Source organism: Rhea americana, unplaced genomic scaffold (genome assembly GCF_003343005.1).
Source record: "Rhea americana isolate MKP2758 unplaced genomic scaffold, rheAme1 scaffold_230, whole genome shotgun sequence".
Classification (NCBI taxonomy): Eukaryota; Metazoa; Chordata; class Aves; order Rheiformes; family Rheidae; genus Rhea; species Rhea americana.
Window position 1 is genome coordinate 1109168 of NW_028186347.1, and position 14853 is coordinate 1124020.

Here is a 14853-nt window from a genome sequence, read left to right on the forward strand (position 1 = left end):
CCAATTACAGTAAGCAATTCATCAAAAAATCCTGACAAGAGAAAGCTTACAATCTCATAAGMTTTAACTACTGAGTGACAGCAGAAGACCACAAAGCAATTGTTAATGGATCTTATAAACTACAGACCTTTTTTTAAAAAATGATACCAATGCTACTTTAAAAATGGGACATTGTAGTTACACTTCTTAAGGAAGATAGAACTACAATGATTTATCCTCTTCTATAATTTGCAATATCATAAGGTTACACCTGCTTGCACTGTAACAGTATCTTTAAATACAAGGAAAGCAGAATTTCAATAGGTGTCATAGGTGTGAACATCATCTACGTTGACAAGTAGAGCAGCCCAAAAAGAGCAGAGATTTAACTCAGTTGGTGCGGAGGACTCAATTCCCATGCTACTCATGTTTCAGGGATTCCTCTGAGAGTATTGCTATCCTATTCTTATACCAAATGCCTTTGGCGGTTGGAGAGCAACCACTGGTTTGGGAATCCAGTTCACACACTCCTACTGCTCCCCAGCATGAACCAAAGCACAGTAAGTGGAGATAGCTGGAGATTCTCTTCAAAACTTCACTCCAGATCCAAGCTAAAATGCTGATGTACATTTGATCCTAGAAAATACAGCAGTTACTTCTGCGCACAGAAGTGCTTAAGGCAGAGCCGATCCATGCTCTTCCCAAATCCCCCTATTCTGCAGACGGACTATCTTGTGTGAAACTACATAGCAACCTCACTTCATATACATCATTTCCTTTCAGATCACCTCTGTTTTTTCTGTCTTTTCTTTGTGCTTTCTATAGCATAAATACATCCTCTACTGCAAAGAAACACAGAGTTCCTCTCACACTACATCCCACTTGAGGAGAAAAATTCAGGGAGGAGTAACCAGCCTCCAACACAGCAAAGTGAACTGCCGTGTTTTTTTCCTGTAAGAATTACAGCAACTGCTGAGCTATCAGGCTAATCCATTAGTTAATTATTTAAGGAGAAGTATCTACGCGTAAGGATTTTTTAATGCATTGAGAGTGGCGGCCGAGTGGAAAGTTACCAGCTTTTCTTAGTGTGCCGCGATGGCTGGAGCGGAGCTCCTGGGCCCTCCGCAGCAGCCCGGGGGACTCCCGCTTCCCTTCTCACTGCTGCCAGAGACCAGCCCCCAAACAGGTAAGGTGCCAAACACCCTGCTCCACTACCACACCACCCAAGATAGTTGCTATGTTAGCAATTTTATAACAAAAATTAAAAAAGTATAAGTAAAGAGTAAAAAAAATGTCAATTTTATAACAAACTGAGAGGGACACAAGGAAGCAATTTACTCTTTCAAAAAGAAGGCCCAATGAAATTAATTAAAATTAGGAAATATGAAAATTCCACGCTTTCTGTCATAATGCAAACATCTCATCAAAAAACAAATCAATATTTAACCTCACTCTGTATCAGAAACAAACAAAGAAAATTCACTACTGATCACATTTTAATCCCAACTGTATCAGGACCAGGTATAGCTGCCTGTTTTAGGAACAAGTTGTCACTTTTTCCACTGCAAACCCCCTACTTAAGGGGATTTATAACTTGGCTGCAAAAACACACTCTGGGCTCAAATCTGGCATATATAGCTTTAGCCCTGGAGCACATTTTTATTTTGTTGTTGCTGTTGGGGTTTTTTTCAGCTACAAAGTAGAAAAAAGTTTATGCTCACTAGATTTGGACATATCTGTGAACTTGCTCAGTAATAAGTAAAACTGTTAAAAATACACAATTAAATTTTCCTACTTTACTCTGTAGCACTGCTTTATTGCTTTTTGTATACAAGTTTTTGTTTAGTGGCCAAAGAATTTAAACAACACTTTCAGCATTCTATTAATCCCTTCCTTTAGGAACCAAAATTTCCTCCATTAAGCAATAACTGAAGACAATGTTTTAGGTCTTACTAATATGAGTATGAATTTTTGATGCTAAAGGGTAAACAACAAGTAAAGGCAAGAGAGCTGTAATGCTAACATAAATTAATCTTTCAGAAGGCCTGATTCTGTTCCCAATGTCTATTAAATTCTTTGCATACACTAGAAGAGGTTCATATTCAAAATACGCTACCAAGAGTAGGAGTTCAACAGAAAGTGAATAACCTTTTTTCTTGCAGTTTTTAATATTTTTTATGTGTATGTATACACACACACACATATAATTTAGATATTATTTTAGTATTATTAAATGCATTTTCCTCTTGAGCAATCAGGTCTGGTCCAATTCTGATCACTTCAAAGCTGCCACGATACCTCTTTATACATATTTAAACAAACTGATGTACTAGCTCATGCACACAAATTGTCTTTCAACGCTCAACAAGCAAGTTGTAATGCTTAACAGGAACCATTATTCCAAGACTGTTGTAAATTTTTCACGAGTGAGAAAGATTAAGGAAGATTACCCACCATATAAAATGCCAAAGCTAATGCCAAACTGCTCTAAATACTGAGCTGAAGGACCACAGATGCAAATACACAAATATTGTCTCTTCCCTCATTACTCTTGATACTCATGTTAAACATTTCAAAAGCCAACGCGAAAGTCACTTGAGGTCACAAGAACTCACCATTTTGTTCGTAAAGGAGGAATGAAACAGCGGTAGAAGAGAACTCTGGCTTCAAAAGCACTGCTTCAACCACTTCCACCACCAACTCTTTAATACTACTATTGCATACGTATATCAGCCAAACTAAAATTCAACACAAGCATTTTCTAAGAAGGGTGAACAAACAGGAAATGTAGTTGTTCTCATTTTGGAAAGTTTTACCTCTAGCAGTTCATCCTCCAGTTGCAGAAGGCCAAGTGTTGCGGCTGGACCATCTGAAGCAATGGATGATATGTAATGATGTCCATCAAATGTGTCAAGCTCAACTCCTAATCTCAAGGTGTGGATGGGTAATAGCTGCCAAAAKATAAGTATGTCTAGAAAGCAATATATATGTATATCTACATACTGCACTCTAAACACAATTAGCTCACCAATTAAACTAAACACATAGTGAGATGATTAAGTCTTCACACCGACATCATCTGTGCTATAGCACAAATGTTCATAATTTCTCCATACAAACAGATTGTATAATTAAAAACAATCTTTCCCTTCGGGGAAAAGGCATTTTTCACTATACTCTTAAATAACATAATCATATTGAAAAAATGCAGGGAAGAAAGGTACCCTCTGAAGTCTATCCTACCCAAAAGATGTTTTCAACAAAGCCGAAAGAAATTCCATAACCACTGGTTCAGAGGAATTCAGTAAAATGCCATTACAAAATCAGCGCTCTCACTTCTTGAGAACCAACACTACTTTTCACCTAGAAAAAATGTCCATAAAACATCTTCTGCAAGTAGCTGCCAATACTAGCATCTTTACTGCTGCATGGCGTTCTATTGATTTTGTGCTGGCCATTTTCTAGTGGGCCTCCTTAACCCTACATTTTTCTCCAGGAAGCCTCCAACCATCAATGCCTTTCTGCTAATATTAGGAAGACTAGGATAAGATTAAGGTATTACCCAGACAAGACAGGAAGAATGACAGTAATGTGGGGACAGAGGAAGAAGGCGATCAACAGTATCTGCTCATTCAATTTGGATATTTTCTGGCTTTTTTATTACTTAAGTTGAAATATTGACACTCCCTCTTCTTCTTCAGTTTATTTTGGATATTCCAGTAAAAAGAGTCAATCACCTGATCTCCTGCATCCCATCACAATGATGCCTGATAATGAGTTTATGGCCTTTCTTCACCAAGATATCCCTCACAGGTATTTAAATCTGTCACCTCTAGAAATGAGTATTGTATGATACTAACACACATATCTTGAAAGTCTCTTGAAAGCTTCACAAGACAAACTAATTTAAGCTCTGATCAATTTTACCACATAGAATGCCCCATCGTTACCGCAACCTCCTCTGCAGGCCTATGCCATTTTTCAGCAGAAATTTCTTGAATGCAGCAATGCTGCTCCACTCAGTGGTGGCTTTCACTGATTATTTTACAAATGAATTTCAATGTAATTAAGACCTCAAGAGTTTGAGGCTTACATGTGTGCATCTCCTTTATACCTTTCCTTAAGCTTCAGCTAAGTTGCGTATTTTTGCAGGTGCACTTTCCCATGCTTCAAAAGGTACTGGACCAGAAGTCAAGCAGCGCACTGGCAGCCTCTTTCAGAAGAGTAAGATAGACCCACAAAACTGGAATTGCTCCAAATTTCTAAAATGTACAGATCTGGAGTTTTAGGTCATGCTCATCTGCCAACAAATACCATCAAGGAAAACATCGTGTAAGTCATACCTTCGAATACTTCTGGAGCTCTGAATCATCTGTAATGGGCATATCCACATTCACAACCTAAAGATTGTACAGCATAACATTTTTCAATAGCAGTACAACAGACTTTATCAGAATGATGTATTCTCGCAAAAAAAAGTTTAAATACAGTTTATTTTACTTATAATCAAAGTTATATTGATGCAAAATAATTTTAAACAAAAGTTAGAAAAATCTTTCAGACACAGAACACCTGCATTTAGGAATAGTGCAATTATGCACAACTAGCAGACTGCAATGTTACCCTTTTCTTGAAGCCCAAGTGCCAATTTTGAAATCAAGTTCAATAATCCTGTATAAGCACAAAACGTAATTATGTGTGACACAACTGATTTGCCAATCAGTAAAGTACTACAGCTTCAGTTATTCCTTCAGGTATTGTAGCCATGTAGCACCTAGACTAACAACTGTCTTCTGTAGCATGTTTCCAATACGGCTTGAAATGCACGAGTTTAATGAGTTTAAATTTGAATGCACAATAGGGGTGTGTGTGTGTCTGTGTGTCTCTGTGTGTGTATAGGGATTTATTGACACTTCTCTCTTTGAATATAATGACTATAAACTTTATCACCAATTTTCTTGTACTGTTCTTCTTTTACAGATTTTTTTTTTAATCTGGAACATTAGAAAGGTTATTTACTCAAATTTTAAATGTAGTAAGATTAAATCTATGGCAATCTGTGGCCTAGGGTAGGAGCTTGGGACACTGAAATTGAGTATGTTAGGAATGATTGATAGACTTGTTAGATTTGGAAAGATACAGCCTTGTAAAATTAAGTAACTATTTCCTTCAGGCTCCTTTGGAATTTTCCAGTTTAAAGAAAGTATCTACAGAACAACACTAAGTCTCAGCTTCTTCCAGCTGAGCTTTTATTACGGCTTCCAGAGTCTTATTTCCCAGTCCCTAAGGTACTTTTCCCAACAGACAGAATCCATTTCATATCCATTCAGTTGTAACTAAATGAATCTATGAGTGATACCTCCTCAGCTGTCTGTTCACGGTTAGATACCTGGTAACACATACCATACAGTCATAAATCCTATACAGTATACTGGGGTCTCTTTCTCTCTTACAGCAGGATCTCAGTTTTGTTCCCAAAGGTCGTACCACAAAGAATCAGAAACACAGAAGCCATGGGTGATGCTAAATCCCTTCTTCAGTAGATATTTCCTCTAAGATAAGTCCTTAAAGAAAATACGCAAGTTTGTCCCCTTCAGGAGCTCTGCCAGTTTCAGCACAGCCAAACACAGGAGTGAGGATAGTGTCAAACAGACTGAGCTAACAGGCTGAAATCAAACTAAACGTTGTTATTGAACATGGCCAAGCAAGACTAGAGGTCATACAGAAGACATGACCTGCAAGAACTGAAGACAGCTTTCAATATGGGCTGCCATGGCAGTTTCCTTCTATTATTTAAAAGGGCCAATTATTAATATTTTCACTTGTGCCATTTTACTGGCAGCAGTTAAAGAAGAATTAGAAATGCACGGTTTCACAAACTAAGCAGGTTTTCATCCTCTGTGGGAAGCATGATAATGCTAAGGGAAGTAATATCAGACTCTGGAAATGTAAGAATGGGAATACCAAGCAACTGAAGTGGGTAGCAAAGCTGATTTATTGAATCATGTACATAATCTTATATGAACTTCAGATCTTAAAGGAGTGCTAATGGAAAGAAGAAGAGCCAGTTTCTCAAGACAGTTCTTAAAGCTACTTTAAATCTTCCAGCAAGAGAATGGAATGATAGCTACCCTAAGTAGTAAAAATAAGTGTCTCTAAATCAAGTGGACAAGTATTGCAAAGACAAACAAGGTATTTTCTTGGGGCAGTGAGATTTTGTTAAGACTTTGGAAAGAATGTGGCTGGAGTCTTATCTATGCTCAGTGGTTAATATAGCATTACAAAGCAGTAGTGAATTAAAATTTCAGTCAACTCATGACAATTCGTATCTGGAAAAAGTAAACAATCTTTTGCTTGGTAATCATTCAGTAAGAGATGAACAAGTATATTATAGAAACTGGCACCACAAAGTTATGCTACCTTGAACTACTTCCTTTTCTTCCAATACATTTGAAAACCATTCTTTCACTCTTTGAATAAAATTGTAAGATTCTTTGAGAAACACAGGAGTAATATCCCAAGCCTTTTTTTTCCCGCTGCACAATAAAACAAATGGATCATAAACAAAATAAAAATGCCAAATATTTTAAGCGGCTGCTATGATAAGCAAAGGGAAAGTTTATTTTCTTAAATCACTAGTCCTACCTAAACAATAGCATCTATATAAACAGAATAAAAAAAAGAATTATAACATTACTGTATTTCAGCCTTGTTTCCCTGTTAAGGGAAACAAAGTTTGATGTTACTGATCTGTTCCAAACACTAAACTGTTTGATAAACAGCTTGTAACGCTAAGCTCACAGATCTGCAATTTAAAGAAATAATATACATCAGTGTACTTTAACAAAGGATAACATACCATAACTTCATAATCAGGTCCCAACAGGTTTTCCCACTTGGATTTCAGCTCGTATGTTGGAGAGAATGGGACTCTTCCTAAATATGAAAGCAAATATTAAATTTACAAGCACATTGTACATTCAAAAATACATTTATTTCTAAATACTTCAATAAAATTCAGTGTAAATAATGGATTACAAGGAAAGGAAATTGCATTAAGTTGAGTCTACCAAACAGTGCAAATCACAGAATGACTTTCAAGAAAACGACCGCTACTGTGTGATTTATTCAACTAAAAAGCAGAAGAGCTAATGCTTGCATTGACAGGTTGTGAATTCGGTACCATACAGTACTGTAAATAAATCAGTCTTTCAGGCTGCAAAACAAATTTCACACAAATTCATAATTTGCAGCTATATAAATGCTTGCCCCTCCAGGGAAGCATCATCTCCTACCAAAATGAACCCCCTTAAGAAATAAACACCTGACAAGATACTGTCGATATCAGGGGGCTGCATCAGCACAAATGCAGCCATAGACTTTATTTCTACGTTTGGCAGGTACAAAGGCTTGTCTAGTTTAATTAGGCCAGTAAGTAACATGAGCCTTAATATAAGCTCCAGTTCTAAACCAGTCTTCCGTGGGAACTTGGCTATCTTGACATTTATATCTTTTCAGCTTTCTTACTTATGCAACCAAGGCAGTATTACATTCATGTAAGACAATTTGACAGAGCTAGACAGCATAAAATGACTGGCTGCCCTGCATTTGACCTTATCCAGAAGCTCAGCACACATATAAAGTTCCACACCGAAGAAATGTTTAACTGGTAAGAATCAAACTCTAAAGCAAATTCCATCTAGCAGCTACAGCAGCAGCAACTGGAGGCAGAATTACTGAAAACTGCTTTTCCCCTGAATGACTGTAATAGTTTGTCAGATGTCTAGACAAGGCACAGACCACTTAGTAATGCTGCTGTGTCATACTAAAATTCAGAATGTAAATCACAATCTCCCAGGCCGCACAAAAACTAGCAAGCAAAATACCTCAATGGGAGGTTTTTAAGACACCAGGAGAAGCTCAGACCTTCCTACCAGCAAAAGCCAATGCAAACGGGATGACTAACATCCTTGGCTTTTAAAACCTCTGTAGGTTGCAAGATAAAACTAACTTACAAGCTTTTCAAAAGAATCCTCATTACATAATTGCCTAACATTCAAGTTTTCAGCTTCTTAAAAAATAAAGATTTAAATTACCTTATACAACAGCACAGTCAACCACTGCACTTCTTCCAGACACCATCTATCAGACCAGGTAGTCAAATGCCATCTGAACTGCACTGAGAAATCACACTCCTCAGAGCCTAACACCTGAGATTTCAACTGGAACTAACCAGAGTTTCTGCTATCCATAGGCTCAAAGAGATATAAATATTGAAGAATTCCCACAATTCAGATAACTATTTTTGTAACCAAAAAGAAATCCCACTTAAAATATACATCTGTGATTTTCAAGTACAGATCACAGTTGTCTTGGAAATAGATCATCTTATTTTAATCATCTTAAGATTTCTTCCTCCAATTAAATTGAATTGAGGTTTCTGAGAAGTGTTCTTCATGAGCCTTGCTATCAAGCACAAGCTGATCACTATATTTATTTCTCAGCTGTTCGAAAAACAAAACACGAGTGGATCTTCCTACTCTTCCCACTTGCAGAAATATGCAGGGACAAAACCACTTCACAGTTTCTTCTGCTATTACGAAGTTACAGCCTGAACACATAGGACCTAAGCACCCACAATCCCCTGTGCAGTCAGATATGGATGTTAAGCCTCACCAAGAGTAATAAATCTTAGGATCAAGCTCAAAGTGCAGTTCAGTAACTCTAAGCTGTGTTCAGTTGGCTGAATACAGTGTTCTTTGTCACTTCCAAAAAGCACTACCAGTATCTATGGTTGTTCAGAACAGGTGCTGATGCATATTTCCATGCAAAGTTGTCCCCTTTCCTTCTTTCAGACAGATTTTGAGATTTTTGCTTATAACTTCCTCTGAACTGTGGAAATGTTGGAGGAAGGGGTTTGAATTAGATATACGTAATTCCAGCGGTATCACTCAATTCGTTTCAATGCTCCTTTTTCATAAACAGCTTTTTCTACATGGCAACTAATAGGAATTTACTTTCTAGTCTTGGTTTCTCATGGCCTGAAATACATACTACATCTGCAAATCGTGAGGACTCAGAAAGGAAAACGTCCCAGGGTCAGCTTGCATTAGCAACAATTTTCAGCCTCTCTGCCTGCACTTCCATGCAGTTTTCCTTTCTTATTAGCAGGTATCAAGAATAAATCACAAATGTGTTGTATTTGATGGTAAATTGATTGGATTTGATAAATCCTTTTTTCTTGCAATCTTCTCCTAATTTCACAAACTCACTCTATACGGATGTGTGCTGTACTCTACTACATTTCATTAATGCATTACTTCTATCATCTCTACTGCTGGATGTTGTTCTCCAATCATCTTTAAGTTCCTGGCCAGCATCGTTGTATCTTTGAGTTTTGCATACTGCCACAAGGCAAAAACAAGCAGTTTTGCCCAGTCTGCAGTCTTGCAGATGCAGCTGTTAAGTTAACTGCCTCTAGTCTGCAAGGCCTCATATACATTGCATCCTGAACCATGTTGCCTTTGTAATAGAACTGCTTAAGCATGGTTTTGCCTGGACAGAATTACTATTTAATACCTCTCCAGGAAACACAATTTGAATAAGAATTTCACACAACCGGGCCTAAAGGGAAGGCATACGTATTTTATAAAACATACCTTTTACATAAAACTTTCAAAAGCATTTCCAGAGTTTAGTCAGAGCCTTAAATTAGCAGTATTCACTTAAACACCATCATAATTAAGTGTCCATCACCATGTCCAAAATAAGCACCTGTCTTTGGAATTTAAACTTGGCCATTAAATTCTATTCCAAGGTGAAATCATATGTACCATATTCCAGTATGAACAAAATTTGAAAATGCATATTTCACCTTTTTAAACAGAGGTCCACACACACGTTTTACAATAGCAAAAACCTTTTGCAGAACCTTGTAACTTCAAGTGCTTTTTCACTATATTAGTTCAATCAAGCAATGAGATTTGCTTACCTTTGCATTAAATGCCAATGATTTGTTTCTCAATTTTAAAATCATGCCCATTTCATGATTCTGTGAAGGTCCAATAAGAACAACAATACTAAATAGTATCAAGGGCAGTATCTGATTGTAAACCAAGAGTACCGGCAGTGTTTAAATTTCGGTATCCCAAGATATGCTGTCCATGCAAAACATACCTTACTGTATTAGTCAGAGCAGAGGGAGCTTGGATATCCAGAAGAATAGAAAAATCCCATAATACACTTGCTACATGATGCACTGGGAAATGCTGTGCATATTTACCACACAGCCTCCACAAGAAGTCAGGATGGGTCTGACTGGGAGCTATTAATTCCCAGCAATGAAATCCTTGCCATCTGCACAGAGCTCCAAGGAAAAGGATTATGAGATTGGCATGGCACTACAATTGAGGGGAAGCCACTCATATACACGTGATCTAGCCTAACAACTCCTCTTGAAATTAATGGTTTTGGAGTACATATGGAGAGGCAGTGGATCTATATCAAAGCAGTTCAGATCTGCTGTGGCAAGGTCTCATAAAGAAAGTTAGATCTAAGCTGACTCTCTGAAGAATAGGGATCTGTAAGGCCTCTCTAGATAGCACACTTTGAGACCAACCAACAGATTCTGTCGTTCAAGCTAGGCAAAAGCACCTTTACTTCCCAGACCAAACTGATCCTGGCATTGATAAGTCATTATTTGCACAGCACTAGGCATTGGGTAACAGCTTCCTGAGAAAGCTCTCTTTGCATCATGGCAAACATCTGCAGTCTGTGACACAAGATAACCCAATCAAGAGTAATCAAGATTTGACTATAGAGGTATTATTCACTTCAGTAGAAAGAGAAAATATTTTATACACAGGTAGTTCCACAATATTCAGAGAAAAAAAAAAGGCTAGATAAATGACACTGGACTGTGCACATTCAACACTTTTCTAGCCTTTATAATAACGATTGTAAGTCCTACCAGCTACATGTACTGCTGCTAAGTCTTTAAATTACTCCTCCAGTGCAAATACTAATCCCTATATGCCTTCACATTCATGCAACTAAAATCATGCTTTGATAACCTCACATCTTAGCTACTCAACAATCTCCATTTTGGCTTCCTATTTCTGGGAATATGCAGAAGTCATAACACAGGATGTCTGGTTATAAGTCTTGGATAGAAAAGTAAAACAGAATGAAACATAGGAACTGCTATATTTCTCTCATTTCCAGGTTGTCTTTAATACTGACAGATCTTCCACAATCATAGCAAAATTGTTATTCATTGACAGTCATAATTTAGAATCCTCTATTACATATACATAGCTTAGAAATTACAAAGCATAAGGATAAGCTATGCAGACTTTAACACAAGCTGTAGAATTTCACCCAGAAGGTCCTGTAGATGAGCCTAAAAATCTGCAGGGGAATTGAAGCATACCTTCTGGAAAGGCCTCCAACCTTGATTTGGATGACAGCTAAAAACTAAAGCAATCCATTCCTTTGTGATTTGTCCCTATGTCCAGCTGCCCTTACTGATAGAAATACATGCCTATTTCATCTCCTATCTTTCTGCCTACTGTTTCCAGCTATCAGGTATTCTGCCTTTTCCAGACTACAGATTCTCATTTACCTGCATAGGGATGAAGTCAGTAACTATCCAGTTTGGCAAGTAAGCTCAGGACAAACAAGTCAAAAATTACATGCCTATAGACTTAAATAGTTTCCAATAGTGGCATGGGAGGAAGCAGTATGCAACAGTACTGATACCACAGGATAAATGAGTTTGGTCTGGGAACCAACAGACAGTATGGTTCACTCATCCAATCTGCTGGCAGCTATCCATGGCTGTTCATTCATGTGAGCAATGGTGACACATGTCATTCAGATCTAGAAGCACACAGGTAGCAGAAGAAAGCTTAGAGGGAAGTGGATCTGTTGATGAATGGAGGTACAACCTAGTGACAGAAAATACAGATGAGGTACAAGTGCTCTATGTCCTTTTTCCTATGGTCTTCACAGAGAAAACAATCCCAGAACTCTGTGCATGCCAGTGTGCCTTGAAAAGAGAAAAACAGCCAACTTCTTTAAGTAAAGGAGCTGTAGGCATTCAGATCCATAGGGCTGATGGGATTCATTCCAGAGCACTGAAGGGGTTGGCAAATGTGGTTGTGACGCTACTGTCTATGATCTACCGAAAAAAAAGAAAGAGAAAAGCAGATCACTGGTGTCAAAGAGTATTAATCACTGGCTTGACAGCGAGTTATGAGAGAAGGTCAGGGTACAGAGACTAATACTGTTCAGCATCTTCAGCAGCAGCCTCCATGATGTCACAGAATGCACCCTCAGCAAACCTGTGCACACTACTGCATTTTGGGAGTGGAAAGAGTTCATAGCTCTAATAGAAAGAGCTTCGCTTCAGAGGAACCTGAATAAAAGGCATTACAGAGCAAAACCTAAAGCCAAAGCAAGCAATGATGACAGATCATCAGAACAGACACTACCTTAAAGAAAATTCAAAGACTCCGAAGAGACGCTGCAAAATATTCTATCCACCTGTTTTATACAGACTCTGTTTCTATCCATTTTGAAGATTATCCTTCTGTTCTTAGTTTTCCTTACTCTTTCTGTCCATACTAGTTTCAATCCCTGCAGCTCCAGAGACACTATGGCTAGAATAGTTGGCTGCACTGTGAAAACAAGTGTGTGTGTGGCGGGGGTGGGAGGGGACGGGACATACATGCTGCAAAAGATATGAAGTAATAACTACTTCTCATTAATAGCTTTTTCATTTGCTACATGAGTTTCGTACTCAGTTTGGTTCTCAGTCTTCCTGAATCCCTCATTTCTGTTTCCTTTCATTCCTTCTTAAGCATCTTATCTTCCACGGCATGCCCTTACAAGATCTAGGGTGGTACTGGAACTAGTCCTAACTGTTTAATTAGGTCACTGCAAATTGAGTGGGGATAAAATAAATCACTGGAAAGATAAAAAGGATTACCTCTATCTAATGGTCTTTCTGAAGAAAGAGTAGCAGAAGAAAGTTTGTTTCTAAGCAAGGTAAGACGCACAGTCTGTCCTGTGTTACGCAATGCCTCCACCACTTCTTGGTTGGTATAATCCTGAATATTAACTCCATCAACCTAAGACAAGAAATTGTCACATTATAGCAATTGCATTACATTCTTATGCTGTACTGTTCATGGTAAGCAATGTCTAGATTGTTTTTTGCAGAAGTTATTCACCCAAAAATGGTATTATTTGGGAAAGAATTTCACTAAATCATTTCACAAATTGGACAATATTTTCAAAATGCATTTTAAAAATAAAGCATCATAGTAATTTATTTTGTGTTCATGGGGAAACAACAAAACAGGAATTTACTAATCCAAGGGAAGCATGGACCAATTATTCCTCCCCCATCCCTGCCAATTTTTTTGTTTACAAAGAGCAGCTTGAAAAGTATTATGCATGAAGATTCCCAGAAAAAGTAGTCAAAGTCTGTTTAGTTCATAATTGCATTCATAACATGCCTACACACAAACCTATGAAAATAACTGTCTGTATAATCCACTCTAAACAGCCTATTCATAAACAGATTCAGATGTTTTAGTTTATATCAAAAACACACCATTCACTTCTCTGTTAGATCATGCACCAGTAGGACCTTCTCCTGCAAAACCGCAGATGAAAGCACAAGGTTGCATCAGAGTTTGCTCTTGTAAGGGAGACACTGACTTTGGGAGATCTGGCAGAGCTCACATCTTTTAAGTAATTTAAAATCATATCTCTATGCAGATTATTTCATAAAATGAAAAGACAGTATATAATTCGTTCCTGTTTGTCTTGTGAATGCAAAAATTGGTCGTTACCCAGTTTGCTATTATTCAGTGGTTTTTAATTTCTCCACATTTAAACCTTGGGCTTTTAAACACAAATTGTGACTATTAGTATTTTGATTGTAGCCACATTATGCTATACACTCATTAAGGATCATAAATAATATGCCACTTCCTGCAAAATCTTAACTATCCTCAAATCCCATTGACTTCAACAAAAGCTGATACTGCTCACCTTTACTTCAGGCCAAAAGCCAAGACTCTCCACTCTGGACCAGTTCAGTCCAAATGCTTGCCTATTTTATAGCTAACTATTTACTACTTCTTTAAATATAAGGTAGTATTTTAACCACAAAAAAAAAAAAAAAAATCAAGGCTCCTTTCTGTTACAGTATGTGCCTAAACAAATATGGATCACCAAATTCCTCCCTCTGCAAAGTAAAGTTCAGTTAATTTTAAGAAGATTTTACTATATAGTTTTTTTTAACCCTGATATATGTAATGAAGCATTAATTCTACAGCAACGTATGTGCAGAATATTTTACTTACAGCAACAATTTTGTCATGAACCTGAATCTGGCCATTATGGTCAGCAGCACTACCGGGTATTATGTTTTTCACAAAAATCCCTGAAGGTTCTGTTGGGGAAGGGGAGGAAGAAAGAGAGAAACAAGATAGTAAATTAACTTAATTCTTTTCTTCTCTCAGTAAATTTTTATTTATAGCCTTTCCCACAGACTTTAGTTTACACAGTCATGATTCTGCAAACCACTGACATTCGCACATACCACTTATGTAGCTTGACTGTTAAGAACGACTGAAAATCTCCGATAGAAAGAACAGCATCGATATCAGCACCTGTACATTGACCTCTATAATTTTTCCTTAATGTGGCTCACAGAAGGCCACTTCTTCCATGGATTTGTCCTTGTGCTTACACAGGCTTTAAACCACAATCACTTAAATCCATGCTGCATTTGATTTCAATAGGACTACCTAAGCTAAAAGTAAAGTATGTCCTTAAGTACTTTGATCAAGGCTTCAA

At 37.5% G+C, this 14853-nt stretch overlaps 1 protein-coding gene across 1 annotated transcript in view; it reads right to left on the reverse strand.

The window, feature by feature from the left end:
• The window catches only part of PATJ (PATJ crumbs cell polarity complex component), a 157126-nt gene that overhangs the window by 119189 nt on the left and 23084 nt on the right, over positions 1-14853 (reverse strand). Inside the window, exons 10-14 of the mRNA XM_085306074.1 lie at positions 14358-14446; positions 12971-13112; positions 6839-6915; positions 4323-4379; positions 2796-2930 (exon numbers count right to left, since the gene is read on the reverse strand). Coding sequence (XP_085162200.1) covers positions 2796-2930; positions 4323-4379; positions 6839-6915; positions 12971-13112; positions 14358-14446 — 500 coding nt within the window. The remainder of the gene's footprint in view (positions 1-2795; positions 2931-4322; positions 4380-6838; positions 6916-12970; positions 13113-14357; positions 14447-14853) is intronic.